Source organism: Manis pentadactyla, chromosome 7, assembly GCF_030020395.1.
Source record: "Manis pentadactyla isolate mManPen7 chromosome 7, mManPen7.hap1, whole genome shotgun sequence".
In the NCBI taxonomy this organism is placed as follows: Eukaryota; Metazoa; Chordata; class Mammalia; order Pholidota; family Manidae; genus Manis; species Manis pentadactyla.
Window position 1 is genome coordinate 52,498,362 of NC_080025.1, and position 21,105 is coordinate 52,519,466.

Sequence of the window (21,105 nt, forward strand, 5' to 3'; positions counted from 1 at the left end):
GTAAATTTTTCTTGTCTACCAAGTTTAAACCACAGATGAAAATGTAAATGGCCCACTTGATAAGTAGGCCCACGGAAAATTCTATACAGCTCTTTGATGCTGCTAACTCTTTTTTTCTCCCTTAGACACACCCCTTTTCACTTCATCAAAGTCTCACTTCCTGCGCCATGTTCCAGACTTGTACTTCACCCAAATCCATGTTCAGTTGAACTAGCAGCTGTGCTGGCCCGGCGCGCACGGAGAGCTGGGCCACAGGCACCAGCGGTGCAGCCCCACATCTGAACACAAGTGGCCGGTTCCATGCACCCAGGGCCAAGAAACTGCACAATTCATCAGGGGAAAAACAAGGGAGGACACCTTAAACGGCAATCAAACTTTTACAGAAAGTGAAAAATAAAATAATTTTCAGTAATCAGAAACGATGAAGGGGTGAGAACCTCTTGGCTCAGGGTTTGCAAATGAGTTTTCTTAAAAGGATATCTGAGCTCAATTTTATTTAAGCTAATGACCCCCATCGCCACAGCTACACTGCATTTGCCTCTCTCCACTAGACAAAAGTAAGTAAAAGAAGGGCACCATCATAACAGGGCATTACCGTGTGTTGAACATTTGTCGTTCGGCAACCCCTACTATGTGCCCTTGATAAACATAATCTCATTGAACACTTACAACAATACACAGAAATTTTACCAATTTCCCTATTTTACCACTTTCAAACTGAGGAAACTGAAACCTAGAAAGTTTATAAAACTGCCCCCAAATTTTGACTCCATTTTATTATGCTTATTCCCTGAGCTTTCCAAGCCAGCCCTATAGACAGAGCTTGACAGCCCCACTCGGGTGTACAGTAACCACCTGACCATTTGTAAAACCTACTCTCTGCCTAGTAAACCTACTCATTCGTCTGCTGATTCACGCATCAACAAATACGTACTGTGTACCTGCTATTTAAATCAATTTTGAACTGGTTTTTCAGAAAAAGGAATTGCTAATTTCACAGTAAATTTCTAGTACCTGGCACACAGTACGTACTGTAAGTTTGTTGAATGAACTTTCAAAGGCAGTCTTTTTAGATGCCATCTTAAGGTATGTTTTTAAAAATAATTTTACACACATTTTTTAAATCCCTGATTTTTTTACATTCTACATTCCTCTCAAAATTCAAAATTATATGGAATTCCAAGCATTAGAGGAAGATAGTGGCCATAACTGTGCCAAACAGCCCTACATGCAATTACCATAGTCTTTGCTGCTTATTTTTATGTAATAGCACTACATTGCTCTCTAGTTTTTCTAAAAATCCAGATAAATTTTATATGTATAGTTTGGTATTTAAATCCCAAAGAAGAATGAAATTATATATAAAAGAGACTAACTTTACTCTTACAACTAGGGTACACTTGTCAGTAAGTATCACTGTATGATTAAGAATTGTTGATGTCAGAATTGTAAAAATTAGGATCTACTGTTTGGTGGGTAAGAAGCCAGTTTTCAGAGACTTTGGGGGTATTAGGAAAAAGTTGGTAACCTGCCTTAGGTAATTTTAATCTTCTCCATTTGAAAATGGTTTAAGTACTAAAATTATGCCATAGACCAATAATAGAAATTTCTTGCAGGTCCAAAAGAGTTGAGGTACCAAGATTAAAGTAATTAAACTGAACTACAAGAGAACTGTAAGGGAAAACTGGGAATGAAAATCCTAATTATTCAATCTGAGCCAACCCCTCATAAAGTGAACAATTTTAGGGGTGGGACCCTGGATCCTTGGTCATTAAAGCCTAAAAATTAGGTAATGTTAGAATATATCTAATGATTTTTAAAATAACATTCTTTGCAGTGGTGCCCTTAGACCTGATGAAACACAGGTGGAGCAACCGAAATGCTGATGGAGAAACTTTCAGAAATTATCTCTAGAGAAACAGGCCCTCAAATTGAGTTCAATGTCAAGTCCTTCACACCTCAGTGCCATTTTTAAGCAGGAAAAAGAATGATAAAACCCACCATTCCCCACAACAGCTTAAAGCCAAAACTTGGCCTCGTTCAAAGTTATGCAGTAAGAAAAGTGGCTGTCTGGTCTACTACATTCAGTGAGCACACTGCTACCACATCGCAAGGAATCACCAGGAATTAGTTCATTGTTGTGGTGGGAACCCTTTCACATAAACTCAGTACATAACAAGTGGGCCCCCTTAGCTCAAATACTTATGGACAAAGCCTTGAAATAGTCACAATCTTAGCATAAAAAGAGCACAAAGCAGAATTCCTGGATTCTTTCACCTTTATTCAACTGTAAATACTGTTGAATGAACTTTCAAAGGTAGTCTTTTTTTTTTTAGATGCCATCTCAAGGTATGTTCTTAAAAATAATTTTACACACATTTTTTAAAATCCAAATTAAACACATATCAATTCTCCTTTAAACAGATATTCATGTAAGATAAAAATACCAAAGTTAAAGAGTTAGGTCAGTTTTCAACTGGTTCTCCTCCTTTAAAAATGTATTCAATTTTCAATAATTAATTTTAAAGAAAAATCTGCCTCTTATGTAAGTGAAAAGAAATTTTTTAAAAACTTGTAACTTAGAAATGTTGGAAACTGAAAGAGCCATTGAAAAGTGGAGTTCCTCAAACTTTTGGGATAAATACATAAAAATGGTAAATTGCTTGCAGTGATATTGATTAAAGTAATAAAATCAATACTTATATTCTCATCATCTAAAAATAATCATTTGAACCATGTTATAAAAGAAGTATTTTTTTAGGCAATCCTTATCACTGGGCCCCAAGAAGGATCCGGTAAGCTATGTATAGCACAAATCTCTATTCAAGTGCAATTCATTCTTCACAAATAATGTACACTTACCAAAGTATATACAAATCTCTCATTTTCAGAATTAACTATGACTTGCTTTGTTCATTTTAAGATAACCATATGAGGAGAAATGGCCTGTAACTGCAAAGCTGTCATGTTTCTTTCTAGAAAGAATGATCTGAGTGTCTGACACCAACCTATCAATTGTCTCTATTTCCATTTTTCAGGAAAAACAAATATCCTGAACTTGGAAACTTTCTGTAGAAGTTGCATTAGATCAGATAGACATGAAAGTATGACTGTAGACAGTTCCAAATCCTGATTCCTTATATTTCATACCCACAGTTTAACAAAACAGAAAAAAAATCATGTTACACTCAAGACCAATGGCTAACGTATATTTATATGAATCACTCTGGATAGAAAAGAAGGACAATGTCTTACATTTTTAATTGCATGTACTAAAAACTTCAAAAAACAAACCTGGGGTTCTGAAAATACATTCTTCATGTTGTTGATTGGACCATACGCAACTCCACTTCCTTCAAAGAGGTGTAACCACTTACTGGTCATCTCTTCTTCAAACCTAGGAACAGACCCAGAAAATAATCATTTTTACATTCTAAAGAGTGTAAAACAACTTTTATTTTCATGTGGCTCTCTTCTGAAGCAACCCATAATGACAAAAAATGTTTCTTAGAATTTCTTTGCTCCTAGTTTTGGTAGGATGCTGCCTATGTGAAACAATTTGAGTTGCCTTTAAAGTAGAAATAGCCACCCAGGTGCAATTGTTTGAAAATCCACCATAAGATACAAAACTCCTCTTATTTCTGTCCCTATATACTTTTTGACAGAGAGTCCCTCAGAGAGGAGATACTATGTAGAAAATTATTTTAATTGAGTTTCAAATGTGGTCTTAAGCACTTCATGGATATTATTATAAAAATAGTATCATTGCAATTTTGAGCATGATTTCACTGTGCGAAGTGTTTTTTCAGGTCTCAGGCATAGTATAATGGTTTAAGGTAGACACTGATATACTAAATTATTCCTCAAAATAAAAATAACGTAGTTTGCTTTAAAAGAAAGCTATATGCTTTACCACTGTTATATTTAAAGAACATCAGAACTAAAAACCACAACCATTAACCTAAAAACAACGAATTAGCTACTTAATTATTCATACTGTGATTTACTAATCAGAACAAATCTAGACATGCAAAGACTAATATATCAGTTTAGCCAACAACATTCAAATTCAGCCAGGTCATCTGCCTCTATTTTTGTTTTTACTATAATTTAAAACTGGACTTCACAGATGTAAAAGCTTATTTGATTTCCTTTATTTTCTCTGTTAGGTTTTAAGGAAAGGGGACCTAATTCATTAATGAGATTTACTGCTTTATATTTCTTCTCTGTTAAGACAGTGAACAAACATAGAAACAAAATCTTGGATCTGCAAAGGCAAGTCAACACTCCTAGTTTGTAACATATGAGGAATTTTTTAATTGCTAATTGTTAAAATTGCTAACTATTTTTACATAAGTAATAATCTAGGTGAAAAGAGATTTTTTAAAAGACATTAGCTAAAGTACACTATTGGCAGCAAATAAAATGCTTCACTAAATGGAAGGATTAGTGGACACAAGAAATATTTAGTATGGACTTCTGTTCAGCTCTTAGACACAGCTAGAGTTACTCTCAGATCTGCAGATTCCATGGGAAATAGTATTAGAGAAATGCATTTCTTCCACTGTTTAAAAAAAGGCCAAGAAACAGTACTGACATTTTGAGGATTCTTCTGTAATTGCCATCTAATAGATTTTTTTTAAAACAAGAGGAAAATATAAGTCCGAATTAATGTAGTCTCTAAAGGATAGACTGTTATATGAGCAATTATGTTCAATCTTATGAATATTTTTACATAAGGATATGATAAATATTTTAATGAAGATAGTATTACATGTCACTAGGAATGTTATTAATCCTATTCCCACATCCACTTTGCTACAACCATGTAAAGAGTGTCTACTATAAACTAGACATTGATTATTTAAATATAAAGCCTTCCCTTTTCTCTCCATTATAATGAATAAAGAGTTTTCATTATACATTTTAATTACAGCCCAGTAATGTTAACTATCCCTATGTAGTACACAGTAAAATACTTTACTTCTAAATACTGCAAAATATTCTTTCTCAGGAAGAGCACAATGCAAGATTAAATGTCTTGCATTGATCGATTCTTCACATCCTTATTTTCTTTTCAATGGCTGTTAAAGTCATTTCCTGGACAAGATTTCCTAAGATATAGATATATTTCAACAGAATGACATATGCTGAAAGAATAGAAGAGATACTTTGAACCTGGAGCCTTTTCAATCAGGGTGTTAATTATTATTTAAGTTTTCATAAACAGTGTTAACAATGGTTAGTCTGATAAATTTTCAAGACAAGTGAATTTATCACCACTGGACTCACCCAAGTGGCCTGAAAGATCTGCACAGAAAATGCATGTCAATATCCAAACAAACCCATAGCTGCAGGCTTGCCAACAGAAAACTCAAGGGAATAGTTGAAGTTTTAGTATTTATATAAGCTTTTCACCACAAGGCAAAAGAGAGGGATTTATTTCATGTTATGGAAAACAACGGATGCACTTGGAAATGAGACTAGGGAGAGAGGCAGTGTCTGGAGCTGCAGTTGTGACCACTGTTTGTGTATTTGTGTGGGTATGGGTGTGGAAGTGTTCACAAATGCTTTAAATTTAATCAGTCACAGACCAAACAGCCATTGCTGTGTTCCATGGCTCCCAGAGGACACATCCATCATTTTCTTCTGAAAGCCTATCTCTTGATCTCAGTCTGATGTGGAATCCTTTCCTTTATCTATGCAAAAAAGCTGTAAGTGCATGTTTTTATTAACCACAAAAATTCTGCTAAAAAAAATGGAAGGAGCTGATCTAAATGGCTTAGGGCAGTACAATTCTGATGATAAGAAAAGAAGAGTGTCCTCAGATCAGTGTAGTGAGCCTCCAAGCTAGGGCCTCCTCTGGGAAGTTATTTGGAGACTCTTAAAACAATTCAGACTTCATTGTGAACTTATTAAATCAACCCATATTTTAATTCTAGATTTTTATCAGAATTCACTTGATGCCAGAATGGGTCTTCTTTATCAGACAGCATAATTGAGGGAGATGAAACACTGCTGTATAAGATGGATTTGAGTATAAATCACTTAACATCAAAATTAAACTTTAAAAAAGCAAACAAATCTTTTTAGAAAATGATTAAAGTTGTAGCCAAATCCCAGAGGAGAGAAACTAAAAGATCCAGGCAATGAAGGAGGGAGCTGAAACAATTGTAACATTAGTGATAACTAATGCTGGTCATTAAATTATGTCTTTATTTTGTAGCTTTTATCCTCACAAGCACACTGTAAGGTAAATATTATACTCCTTTGTCCAATAGGGAACTCAGATTCAGAGAAATTAACTTGTTCAAATTCATATAGCTTCCCCCCTCAGCTCTTTTGAGGTATGATTGACAAATAAAAATCATATATATTTAGTTTGCACAACATGATTTTTTAAGGAGTGCAATGTGATGATTTAACATATGTATACATTATGAATCACCACCACAATCAAGTTAATGAACACATCCATCACCTCACAGTTACCATTTCTATGTGTGTGGTAAGAACATCTATCTACTCTCTTAGAACATTTTATACGCACAATACAGTATTGTTACCTATTACCATGCTGGATATTAGATTCTCACAACTTACTCACCTTACAATTAAAGCTTTGCACCAGTTGGCAACCATCTCGCAGTTTCCCCCGCACCCGAGACTCTGACAACCACCATTCTACACTCTGGTTCCATGAGTTTGACGTTTTTAGGTTCCATACATATTAGTGAGATCATGCAGGTTGTGTATTCCTGTGTCTGACTTATTTCACTCAGCACAAAAATGCTTCTTTACTTCCATCCTATACACCTCAAGATGTACCTCCTTACATTAATACTCATTCCTGATGCTTTTAGTGAAAATCTGTGCTAGTGATGGGGATTACAACATTACAAAAAGAGAGGCCCTGTATTCAGAGACCATGTAATCCAATGGAGAACACAGCAGTGGAAATTGCTGGATTACAGTGCAGGATGCTGAGACAAAAACATGAAATGTACAACCTACAGTTGAAGTACCAAAGAGGGAGACCTAAGCTGGGTGTGGGGAATCAGGAAAACATTTAAAAATGGGATGGCATTTGAGCCAGGTGTTGAAGGATGACTTAGAATTTTCCATGTGAAAGATGGGAAGAAGGATCTTCATACAGAGAGAGCAACGTGTACAGAGACCCAATCTACAAAGAATCCAAAATCTGTGTGCCTTGAGTGGCAAAAAGGGAAATGGGAAACGGAGGTTGGAACCAGAGTGCAAGGCATCTTGGGTGCTATGCTAAGGATATTAGACTTCCACTAGCAATGAGGGACCCAGAGAGGTCTTTCAGTAGGGAACTGACATAATCAGCCTTGATATAGAAGATGGAAGGATATAGATGAGACTAGATAAGGGAACTTAACAGAAGGCAATATATTCTTGCCCTCTGATGCATCATCTTAAATCTGCCTCTCTATCAATACCTTCCATATATTATTGTCAATCATAAATAAGGTTTCATTTGAAAAGAAAAGTTTTCTTGACATTCTTACTCCTTTTTGTTACCTTGTTGGATACAGATTTATCTGTATCCAATCTATCACTTCCGCTTGCGCCTCTGAAATCTGACTTGGTCACCAATGCCTTTTATTTTCCAACTTCCAAGGGTCTCCAGTGACCACTTAACAAACCAAATATTATTTTCATAGTCCTGCTTTCTGTGCAGCATTTGACACTGCTGACTATCTTTAGATCCAATGATTCTATACCTTCTTGGAGTTTTTAATACCTCTGACCATTTGTTTCTTTTTTCAGTTATTTTATCTTTTCCTTCCAGTCCCAATATTCTTTGTTCTCTTTTACTCACCTAAGTAATCCTGCCATCTCTATGCAGATGACATCCAAATCCAAATTTCAAGCCCAACCTTTCCCCAAGTCCCTTTTTCTACTTACCAGGAAATACTTCCACTCAGATGCATGATCATCCCTATAAATACAACATGCCCATGGATGACTAAGATTTCCATTTCCCAATAAATCTAGTATCCACTCACATGCTTGGCTAAATCTGGAATTCCTTCTTTGCATAATTTCTTATAATTTATACATAATTAGCCTGCAGAATGAACTTTTTAAAAGGTAAGTTCCTTTACTCCTACTGTTACTATCCTAGTTCAAGCCCTCGATTCTTCACACTTGAACTATGGCAATAGTTGATTAAAAATTTATTGTCTCTTTCAGATGGCCAACAGACACATGAAAAGATGCTCCACATCACTAATCATCAGGGAAATGCAAATTAAAACCACAATGAGATATCACCTCACACCACTAACGATGGCCAGCATCAAAAAGACAAGGAACAACAAATGCTGGCGAGGATGTGGAGAAAGGGGAACCCTCCTACACTGCTGGTGGGAATGTAAGCTAGTTCAACCATTGCAGAAAGCAATATGGAGGTTCCTCAAAAAAACTAAAATCAGAAATACCATTTTACCCAGGAATCCCACTCCTTGGAATTTACCCGAAGAATACAATTTCTCAGATTCAAGAAGACATATGCACCCCTATGCTTATCACAGCACTATTTACAACAGCCAAGATATGGAAGCAACCTAACTGTCCATCAGTAGATGAATGGATAAAGAAGATGTGGTACATATACACAATGGAATACTACTCAGCCATAAGAAAGAAACAAATCCTACCATTTGTAACAACATGAATGGAGCTAAAGGACATTATGCTCAGTGAAATATGCCAGGTGGAGAAAGACAAGTGCTAAATGATTTCCCTCATTTGTGGAGTATAACAACGAAGCAAAACTGAAAGAACAAAATAGCAGCAGACTCAGAGACTCCAAGAAGGGACTAATGGTTACCAAAGGGGAGGGGTGTGGGAGGGCGGGTTGGGAGGGAGAAGGGGATTGAGGGCTATTATGTTTAGTACACATGGTGTGGGGGATCATGGGGAGAACAGTGTAGCACAGAGAAGGCACATAGTGGATCTGTAGCATCTTATTACACTGATGGACAGTGACTGCTTTGGGTTATGGGGGGGGACTTGATAATATGGGTAAATGCAGTAACTACATTGTTTTTCATGAGAAACCTTCATAAAAGTATATATCAATAATACCTTAATAAAAAAAACCTTCATAAAAGTATATATCAATAATACCTTAATAAAAAATTGAAAAAAAATGTCTCTAATTTTCCTCTTTCAATACATCATGAATTTTAGTTATGTCTCAGTTCTGTCCAAATGTTCCCCAGGGTTACTATTTTCCTATCTTCTATCACTGTTTCTTCACTATTATATCCCTATAACTTAAAACATAGTTGGCAGGCAATATTTGGTGAATGAATGAATATCTGTTTGAGAAGAATAAAAGGGAATCAGTCACATTAGCCTGAATGAGTAGGATGGATTATTTTCTCCTAAAACCTTGCTGAGATTAGGTTTATTTAGACACTGAGGTTGGGAGAAGGAGGACAATTTGAGGATCTTGGGTTTAAATGTTATATCATAGCCATCCCTGTTTCTTCCTTCTTTTTCTCTAAGTTCTGTATAGAAGTATGTCATATGGAGAATAAATTTACAGTTCCCAACCACTAACTCACAAACAAATGTTTAAAACATAATGTTTCAATTAGGGGCTGCCTATGTTATCCAGAGAATCATAAGATCTCAGGAATTCAAAGGACCTTAAAAAATCATTAATTGTTTTCAATGATCCTACAAAATCATCATATTATGTGCATTGAAAATATTTCTAGTAATAGGGAACACACTGGCAGTCCAGTTACTGGAAGAATTCAAACACAGGAAGTGTGCTACAATAGAAAAGGCATGAGATGTGGATAGATTTGGGTTTGAGTCATAGCCCCCAGCACCTCCCACCTATATGACCTTAATAAAAATAGCAATGAAAAAATTCAAAATTTTTCAAATCAAAGCAACCATTTATTAATTACTTACCAAGTGGAAGGTTCTATGCTAAGCAGTTTACATGCATTATTTCATTTAATCCTCACAATGATCCTGTGAGGTAGGGAGCATCATTATGCTCATTTCACAAATGAGCAAACCAAAGCTTAGAGAGTTTAAGTAACCTTTTAAAATTATATAAACATTAAGTAGCCAAGATGGAAGTCTATCTTGGGTCCAAAGCCCATATGTTAATCACCAGTTACTTTGACTTCCTTGATCTGGGCAGCAAATCCAGGAGAGCAGACCTAAGTTCTGTGAGTGATGTACTAACTAGGACCAGGCCCACAGAGGGCTTAAACAGGAATACTTCAAGTCCAGCATGCTGGTGTCGCTGTTAACCAAGAGCCTTTCATGTATCAGGCACCACAAGGAATTCTTTCATTTATTATTTCTAGTTCTCATAATCCTAATGAGGTAAGCCTTATGATTCCCATGAATAAGGAAATTAAGGCATAGAGAAGTCGAGAAGGGAAGTATATGTATCAGAACATTCAAATCTATCACCCAGTGAGGTCTTGAACTGGTCTTTCCCTATGCTCATTCAGTAGAGTAGACCTGCTTGAATTCAGCATTAACCCAGTCAAGTCAAAAACAGTGCCACCCTTCAGCCCCTGGAAATTGAGCTATTGTTTGCCCCCAGGTTTAATGGGTAGAAAGAGGCTAACTCCGTACTGGGTGAGTTGCCTGGGCTCCAACTATTCCTGACTTCTTTCTACTGACCATTGATCAACCCTATGATCCAATAATGACTCATAATAATAGCTATCATTTTCTAACATGATCCTTTTTAAGAATTCTATGAGAAGAGATATGTCATCCCTATTCTGAAGATGAAACATTGAAGCATAATTGGGAGTCACACTCAAGTCTTCACATTCTAGGCTAAGAGCTCATCACAGTATACAGATACCATTTATAAAAGATACCAACAAATAATTCAATAAGTAAAAATTATAAGATTATAAATTGTAAAAGAAGATAAGCTTCATTTTTAATCCTAATCTCAAATAGTTTTATGACTGTTGATAAATTGTTTAACTTCTCTGATGTCCAATTTTCTCATCTGCTATAAGGAGATTATAATTAGTTGTAAACTGCTTAGCATAGCACCTAGTGCATAGTAGGTACCCAATAAATGGTATATACTTAATAGTAGTATCATTTATAATAAAAATAAACACAATAATAAAATATATCTATAATTGCAAATCCAAGGAAGGAATTTTAACATCTTATTCCTGTTTATTGTTGATCATCTCTCAGATACTTTATGATTATAAATGTATAAGCATGTGTATAGATATGTAGATATCAAATCAATATATCGTACACCTAAAACTAATACAGTGTTCATACATCAATTACATCTTAATAAAAAAATATAAACATTTTAAAGATAAAAAGTCTAAATTTCTGGGAATTCTAAAATACATTTATATTATTACTTCATTGTTGTTTGTTATTGTCTCTTTTTTCTAGAAAATATCAGTGTCTGTTCAGAAGCCTCTAGGAGATTAGTGATGACATATATCAAGAATTCCAATTCATCTTCATTACCTTTGGAGATCCCACAGTAGGGAGAGACAATGCAGAGACTTCAACCTGGGCAGACAGTAATAGAGCAGACACATTTTGTCAGGCTAGCAACCAGGATAGTTGAAACAATTTAAATAGATGCTAACCTCGATTTGCTTGTAGAAAGGCTACAGAGGTGAAATATCTTGTCTTTTTGTCTCATCCTAATAATTAAGGCAAGGTCCAAAAGGTCAATTTCTATCAATGATGAAAGAGAGTACCTGCTGGGGGTCATGCTGTGTTCATGTCTGGATGAGGCCACATATTCTTAAGAGGCTCCCAGGCGCCCCTGGACAAAATCTGGTACTTAAAAGTCAATGACAGCCACTTGGAGCAAATGAATTATAGACCAATATACCTTATAAACACAGATGCAAAAATCCTCAAGAATATACTAGTAGTTTCAAAAATACATCAAAAGGATTCATCATGACCAAGTGAAATTTATTCCAGGGATGCAAGGACAGTTCAATATCTACAAAAAAGTCAGTTTGTGATGCACCCCATTAACAAATAGAATAAAAACCGTATGACTATCTCAAAAGATGCTGAAAAGTGTTTGACAAAATTCAACATCTGATTATTACAAGAACTTAACAAACTTGGTATAGAGGGAACATATGTCAACATAACAAAAGCCATATACACAAACCCACAACTAACATCATACTCAATGGCAAAATCTAAAAGCTTTTCCTCTAAAATAAGGAACAAGACAAGGATGCCCACTCTCATCACTTATATTCAACATAGTACTGGAGGTCCCAACCACAGCAATGAGACAAGAAAAAGAGATAAAAGGCATCAAATTGGTAAGGAAGAAGTAAAATTTTCACTATTTGCAGGTGACATTATACTATATATAGAAAGCCCTTAAGACTCCACCAAAAAACTACTAGAACTAATAAATAAATTCAGTAAAGTGTGGAATACAAAATCAATATACAGAAATCTTTTGCTTGTCTATATAGAATAACAAATAAGCAGAACAAGAAATGAAAAAAAAACAATCCCACTTACAATTGCATCAAAAAATAAAATACCTGGGAATAAATCTAACCAAGGAGGTAAAGACCTGTACATCTGAAAACTATTAAAACATTGATGAAAGAAATTGATGACACAAATAACAATCTAACAGATTTGATACAATCCCTATCAAAACACAAGTGGTATTTTTCACAGAACTAAAACAAATAATCCTAAACTTTGTATAGAACCATAAAACACCCTGAATAGCCAAAGCAATCTTAAGAAAGAATAACAAAGCTTATTTTAAACTATGGAATAAAGCTGCAGTAATCATAACATTACGGTGCTGGCACAGAAACTGACATGTAGATCAATGAAACAGTAGAGAGAACCCAGAAATACACCTAGACTTACATGGTCAACTAATGTATGACAAAGGAGGCAAGAATATACAATGGGAAAAAGTCTTCAATAAATGGTGCTGGGAAAACTGGATATCTACACGCAAAACAATGAAACTGGATCACAGTCTTACACCATACAGAGAAATAAACTTGAAGTGGATTAAAGACCTAAATATAACACCTGAAACCATTAAACTCCCAGAAGAAAACAGGCAGTAAACTCTTGGACATCATCATTAGCAAGTTTTTTATGGATATGGATCACCAGGCAGGCAAGGAAAACAAAAGCAAAAATAAATGAGTGGGATTACACCAAACTAAAAAGCTTCTGCACTGCAAAGGAAACCGCCAACAAAATGAAAAGGCAACCTATTGAATGGGAGAAGATATTTGCAAATTATATATCCTATAAGGAGGTAATACCCAAAATACATAAAGAACTCATGCAACTCAACACAAAAAAAAAATCCAATTTAAATGTTGGCAGATGATCTGAATATGTATTTTGAAAGAAGAAATACAGAGAGCCAACTGACACATGTAAAGATCCTCAACATCACTAATCATCAGGGAAATGCAAATCAAAACCACAATGAGGTATCATATCACACCAATTATAATGGATTACTATCAACAGGACAAGAAATAATAAGTGTTGGTGAGGATGTGGAGAAAAGGGAACCCTCCTACACTGTTGGTGGGAATGTAAACTGGTGCAGTCACCATGGAAAGCAGCATGGAGGTTCCTCAAAAAACAAGAAATAGAAATATGATATGACCCAGTAATTCCACCTCTGGCAAGTTACCTGAAGGAAACAAAATCACTAGTTTGAAAAGATACATGCATATGCACTCCTGTCTTGCCAGTGGGTTTCAGCCCCAGGAAAGTTCACTGTGGATTCAGTGAGAACGAAGAATGACAATAGATCATTTTTGGGGTAAAAAAGGTTATTACCTGGCTTTACTCTCCCAGCCATAGGTGGAGCACTAGAATCATGCCTGCACCCAGCAGCCTACAGGTCTGTAATCCTTCTTCGACTCTGCCTCCACCTGAGCACTGGGCAGAGCTCTTTACATAGTGACTTAGTCAATGTTGCCTAGGGTGTGCAGTAGCCTAGCATAGGCCAATTACATCATCAAGTAGTTTAGGTTCAGGTGAGGATCCTGGCCTGAAACTTCAATTTTTGCCACAACTCCGATATTTATCACAGTATTTATTATTTACAATAGCCAAGATATGGAATCAACCTAAGTGTCCATCAATAGATGAATGGATAAGGAAGATGTGGTACATATAAATAATGAAATATTGCTAAGCCATAACAAACAATGAAATCTTGTCTTTTGTGACCACATGGATGGATCTAGAAGGCATTATGCTAAGTGAAATAAGTCAAACAGAGAAAGACAAATACCATGTGATTTCACATGTGGAATCTAAAAAACAAAACAAGTGAACAGACATACAAAAATAAACTCATAAACACAGAGAACAGATTGGTAGTTTTTATAGGGGAGTGGGATGGTGGGATGGGCAAAACAGATGAAGGGGATAAAGAAGTACAACAGAAAAAAAATGTTTTTTTAATGTTAACATCTTAGCACATTTGTTTCATATCTTTAAGGAACAAAATGTTGCAGACACAGGTGAAGCTCTTTTTATACCTCCCATAGACCTTATTCCCATTTTTCTTTTAAAAACTAACTGCCATCCTAAAGTTCATGGGCACTTCCCTGTTCATATTATTGTATTTATATTACATACATGTATATCTATTTGGATTAATCCATAAGCAATATCAAATATCATGTTGTAAGTTTTTAAACTTTATAATGTAACTTGCTTTTCTTATTGAACATTTTGATTTCAAAATCTAACCATATTCATACAATGGTTTTGGCTCATTCATTTTAACCACTGGGCACATTCTTAAGTGAACATTTCACAACTTCTTTTCTCCTACTAATGTTCCACTGTTTCCAGTTGCTTACTATTACACACAATGTTTCCATGGAACTTTATATATTCCTCTGTTTATTATATGGGATTGATTCACTAAGGTATATAGAGAAAAGCAGAACTGCTGTGTCATAAAGCAGACACATGCTCAGCTGTACTAGACTTTCTCCAAAGTGCTTGATGCCAGTTTCTGCTTCTCCCATGCTCCATGTTCTCACCAACTTTTGCTATTGTCAGACTATAAAGTACTGTCAATCTGATAAAGGTAGTATCTGTATCTCATAGTTATTTAAGTTGCATTTCTCACAGCTGGAGAAATTAGACATCTTTTCACAAACTTATAGGGCTTTAGATGAGGTTTTTCCCTTTTGTATCTTTCCTCTTCATATCTCCTGCCCACTATTCAGTTGGACTGGCTTTTTTTTTCTTATTGACAAATAGGGAATATTTACATAGTGTAGATACAAACCCTTTATCAGCTGTATGCATTTCAATTTTTTTCTCCTGGGCAAGAGCTGGTATTTTAGCTTTATTTACTTTTTCATACAGAAGTTATTAATTTCAATTCAGATGAATTATGATTCTTGTCCTTTAAGGTTTTTTCCTTTTTTAGGAAACAGTATCTAATCTTGTCATGAAGAATTAAGTGAATTAATACTTTGAAGGTGTTCAAAACAGTGCATAATATAAGTAAGTCCTGCATAAGTGTTAAATAAATAAAACTACACTAACATTTCTAGGGACGTAAACTGTTGGCAGGCAGGGAGAATAAATTAGAATAGAAGTTTTGAAAACAAAAATTTGGTATAGGGTTACATTCCTTAAATGTATTGCCTATAGGAAATGTCTCTTTGGACAAATCTGAGTAAACCGAAAGCAAACCAATGGGATTTCATAAGATCCAGGATAGAGTCTACAGTGCAGTAACTATAAACAGGCCTGTGACTCTTCTATAACCCACAGAGAAACAGCTGGAATTTGTTGGTCGGCATTTGTACCGTAAACAGAATCAAAATTAAATATTTCCTGTAATTTCCTCAGACCTTATTTCCTCTTAGGGATTTATCTCTACATATTGCTGATAAATTATGGTTAAAGTTATCTTTTCTTCCCCCCTAGCATTCACTAGCTCTCTCCTTCATCTGCATATCAATTCACAGGTCATACAAAAGATGGAGTAAGAGTCTATCCAGGGAATCTAGTTGCTGCCTTCTAATTCATGGTCACTCAGGACTTTCCATACAACTTGCTCTTAAATACAAGATACTTACTTACTAGGCTGAGAAGCTGCTGTGTCTTAAGGGTCACTAATTATTACATTAATCATTTTTGCCCATAATAATGATCATTCACAGTTCAGAAACATACAAAGTTTGTACAAAGTCTGCTTTGTACAAAGTTTAAATAAAGTGTGTATCACTTATTATAATGGTTTGGCTTGACCAGCAATGCTGTGACTTTCCATACAGCCTAAGTATCATTGCAAACACAATATGGGAAAGTTACCTACATTGCCAAGGTCCAGTGATTTGTCATACACAAAAAATAAACCTCTTGAATTAAGATCTCTTTGTAAAAAATTGACAGTAAAGCAAAAAATAATTATTGTAGAAAATATATTTAAGTATCAACAGGCACAGAAGAGAAATAAAATCACCTTTAACCTTACCACATAGACATAATTTTGGCTTATACATATCCTTTAGCATTTTTGTTTGAATGCATATTTCTTAAAATTTGAAAAGGATCACAATGGGTTTTTTCCTTTTTATTTTGTTAAAATACACACAACATAAAATTTACCATATTAACCACTTTTAGGTGTACAGTTCAGTGGTTTAAATATATTCACATTACGCAGCCATCACCACCATCATCCATCTCTATAACTCTTTCATCTTGTAAAACTGAAACTCTATACTTATTAAAAAATAACTCCCCATTTTCCCCTCCCCCTGGTCCCTAGCAACTATTATTATACTTTCTCTCTGCATGATTTGACTATTTTAAGTAACTGTTATAAGTAGAATCACACAATATTTGTATTTTTGTAACTGGCTTAATTCACTTAGCATAATATTTTCAAATTTCATTCATGTTGTAGCTTAGTGCTGAATTTTCTTCCTTTTATTCACACTAAGTATTAATAAATATTGGACAAAAAATTACAAAAAATTGCTGAAAGAAATTAAAGAAGACATAAATACATGGAAACATGACCATGTTCATGGCTTAGAAAACTCAATATTGTTAAAAAATGTCAATATAACTCAAAACAACCTGCAGATTCAATGCAATTCCTATCCAAATTCTAATGACGTTTTCTCACATATAGAAAAATCCATTCTAAAATTCATACGGAATCTCAAGGGACCATAAATATACAAAACAATCCTGAAAAAGAAGAACAAAACTGGAAAATTCACACTTCCTGATTTCAAAACCTACTACAAAGCTATAGTAATCAAAACAGTGTGGTATTGGCATAAAGACATACATATAGATTATAGGAACAGAACACAGAGCTCAGAAATAAACCCTCACACTTAAGGTCAGATGATTTCTGACAAGAATATCAAGATTCAATAGGGCAAAGGACAGTTTTTTCAACAATTGGTGCTGAAAAAAACTGTATACCCACATGCAAAAGAATGAAGTTAGACTCTCACCAAATACCATATACAAACACTGACTCAAAACAGACCAAGGAACTAATGTAAGACCTTAAACAACAAAACACTGGAAGAAAACATAAGACAAAAGCTTCACAACATTCGTTTGGCAATGCTTTCTTAGATAGGACAGCAAAGGCACAATTAACAAAAGAGACAAAGTAAACTTCATGAAAATTTCTTAAATGTATATATTAAAAGATACCATTCAAAAAAGTGAAAATGAAACCCAGAGAATAGCAGAAAATATTTGCAAATCATGTATCTGATAGGGAATTAATATCTAGAATATATAATAACATTATCTATATATATATATATAACATTATTCATATATATATATAGAGAGAGAGAGAGAGAGAACTCCAAAATTTCAAAAACAGATTCAAAAATGGGCAGATATTTCCTTAAAGCATATGAAAAAGTGCACAACATCACTAATCATTAGAGAAACACAAACCAAACTACAATGAGATACTACTTCATACCCATTGGGATGGCTGCTATCAAAAAAACAGAAAATGTGTTGGTAAAGATGTAGAGAAATTGGAACTCTTATGCACTATTGGTGGGAATGTAAATGGTATAGCTGGAAAACAGTATGGATGTTTCTCAAAAAAATTTAAAAGAAAATTATCATATGACCACCAATTCCACTTCTGGATATATACACAAAAGAATTGAAAGCAGGGTCTCAAAGAGATATTTGTACATTCATGTTCATAGCAGCATTATTCACAACAGCTAAAGCATGGAAGTAATGTAACTGTCCATTAATGGATGAATGGATCACCATGTTTTATAACCATTTAAAATTTGACAATCATATGTCCATGTCAGGAAATAGTTACCTACTATGACATTTGGATATTTATGCCTTTTTTCATAAGTATGTGAATATTGCTGCAATAAACATCCTTGCAGCTAAATCTATACTCATAATCTTATTTCCTTGGGATTCATTCCTAGAAGTGAAAACACTTTAAATGTGCATAATCCTAAAACAGTTTTATATGCATTCATTGAACAAGAATTTATTGAGTTCCCAGAAAGTGTTAGGCACTTTTTGGCAGTAAACAAAACAGAAATCCTCATCTTCGTGGAGATGCCTACAGGAGCGTATAAATGACTAAAATCTATACTATTTTGTGGAAGTGCTATGGAGAAAAATAAAGCAGAAAATAAACTCCTTCCGCTTTACCTTTTAATAGGATGACTTAAGAAGAATAAATGTCAAATGCATTGTACAAGCAGATTCCCTCACAGCAGCTGATTATTATCATTTTATCATTTGATTTTATTTCTTCCAATTTGGTAGACAAAAAGTAATCTCACTAATTATGAATGCTTTTGGTTATTTGATTATCTCATTTTATAAAATGACTGGTTAAATTATTTCAAAAACTTGCTCTTGGGTTTTCCTTTTTTCTTATACTGTATTAAAAGTACTGTTATATTAAGAATGTTTGACCAGTTTCGTATTTATCTTAAAATTTTTTTACGATGATTTTTTAATGTACAGAATATTTAGAATAATTCTGGTTCTTAAGGATGTAAGGAATGATGGAATTAGAATATGCCATAATTGCTCATTTGGTTTATCCTACATCACATACACAATAATCTGAGAATAACTATCATAATCCTACCACAACCAATTTTTAAAATTTGTGTTATGCTGCCCCAATTCTATCCCTTTTTTAATGTACAGTATCTATGTATCTACATAGTCAGAATAAAAAACCATTGCATAGTATATTCGTTCCTTTTGACTCTCATTTAGTCATATATGCTTTATTTTCCTAAGGTATGCAACTCACATGGGACTTGCCCCAGTTTTGGGGTCCCTACCCCTCCAGTCCACTTTCATTATCTGAAGGCTGTTCTTTAGTAGATTACTCAGTGGTTGCATAATCATTCTCAATGTTTGTCCTCTATACTTTAAGGTGAGGTTTGGTGGATATAAAAATCCTTGGTTTTCTTTCTTTGGTATCTTATAAATGTTACTCCCTTTTGTCTGGCATAAAGTAATGCTCCTGAAAAAAAATCAGGTAATTTAATTTTTTCCCTTATAAGCTATGTGCTTTTTTTGCCTAAATTCCTGAAGGATATTTTTTTGTCTTTAAAGTCCAATAATTTTACTATGTCTTAGTGTTGGTTTCAGGGGTCAATATTCTCAGATATATGGTGGGCTATTTCACTATGTAGCTTCAAATCCTTCTGTTTTAACTCCAGGAAGGTTTCTTGAATTATACAGACTATCTTAAAAGTCTGGAAACATAGATAATATTACTATGCTTTTAAATATTAAAATTGTCTTCTACATTATGTATATTAGTAACTTGTATATATTAGTATATTATATATTAGTATAGTATCTTATATATTAGTAATACATTATGTGTATTAGTTACTTGTGTTTCCAGTCTTTATGGATACCCTGTTGTTTCTAGTATTTGTTTTGTTCCCCTGCTTTGGTTTTATTCCACAAAGACTCCTATTATTCACATGTTAGATTTGTTTTCACTATCTTCAACATTTGACACTTTTCCTTAAATTGTTGTTTGAAATATGTTTCCACTGCTTTTTAATTTTTAAAATTTTCTCTATTTTCCTGAAGAATTATCTGTTGCTGCTCACTCTTGTGTACCTCCGAATTCAATTCTGATTTTTTTCTTTTATATCTAATACTTTACTGAATTCTTTTGCTTACTTTCTGTGTTTTCCTAATTCTTAGTCAAATGCTTCTTTCATGTCTTACCTAATTTTCACTGTCATTTAGTTTATTTTTATCAGCTGTATGGGCATGTCTTTATATCAGGTTTTTATTGCACATAGGAATATTATTCTACTTATTCCTTTTTTTTTTGTCTTATAAAAACTTTGTATAGAGTTCAATCTCAGCACTTTTCTGACACTTTTTTGTTTTGATGTAAAAGTAGTTTCCCTGAACTTTTAAAAGGAGGTTTGGTTTAAATAGCCAATCTAACTTCACAGAAATGCCTCCTCAGCTTTTTTCGTATAGTGTTAAAAAATATATGGTAGCTGGCTTTCCAAAATTTCCTGGCTCTGTCCTCTTCCATCATCTTATCTGTATCTTCTCTGTTCTTATTTCTCTTGGCTACATCCTGCTCAATTTTTATTTCACTCCCTACAGTTTTGCACCCATCTGGAGGGTGATTTTCAAGAATTCATAAGGCTCTACTGCCCCAGTCCCTTCAGATCTTACCAGAGATCCCTTGCACTCATAGTTTCACTTGCTATTTTCAAAACTGCCCTGTGCTTCCCAAAGAATACATGCAGGCTATTTTGGACCTGTTTCCAGGTCCATCAGAGACCCCATGCTTCTCTTTATTTTTTCCTTACAAATGCTGATAATCTTCAGGTCTATGACTTTTGATAGTTTGTTCCCACTCACTTGTACTTTGTGGTTCAAGATGATTTCGTGTCATTTAGTTGTTAGTGTTTCCCCTCATTTTCCTCACTTTGTAATCTAGGAGCTCTGTCTGTTTTTTGTTTTTTTTTTTTGTAGATAATTATTTTTTATTGA

The 21,105-nt window shown here is 34.4% G+C and overlaps 1 protein-coding gene across 5 annotated transcripts in view; it reads right to left on the reverse strand.

The window, feature by feature from the left end:
• SUGCT (succinyl-CoA:glutarate-CoA transferase) overlaps nt 1-21,105 on the reverse strand; it is a 698,665-nt gene that overhangs the window by 358,693 nt on the left and 318,867 nt on the right. For all 5 annotated transcript variants that reach the window (XM_036918914.2, XM_036918912.2, XM_057504387.1 and 2 more), the window contains exon 12: nt 3,295-3,397. In XM_036918914.2, the coding sequence (XP_036774809.1) occupies nt 3,295-3,397 (103 nt within the window). The remainder of the gene's footprint in view (nt 1-3,294; nt 3,398-21,105) is intronic.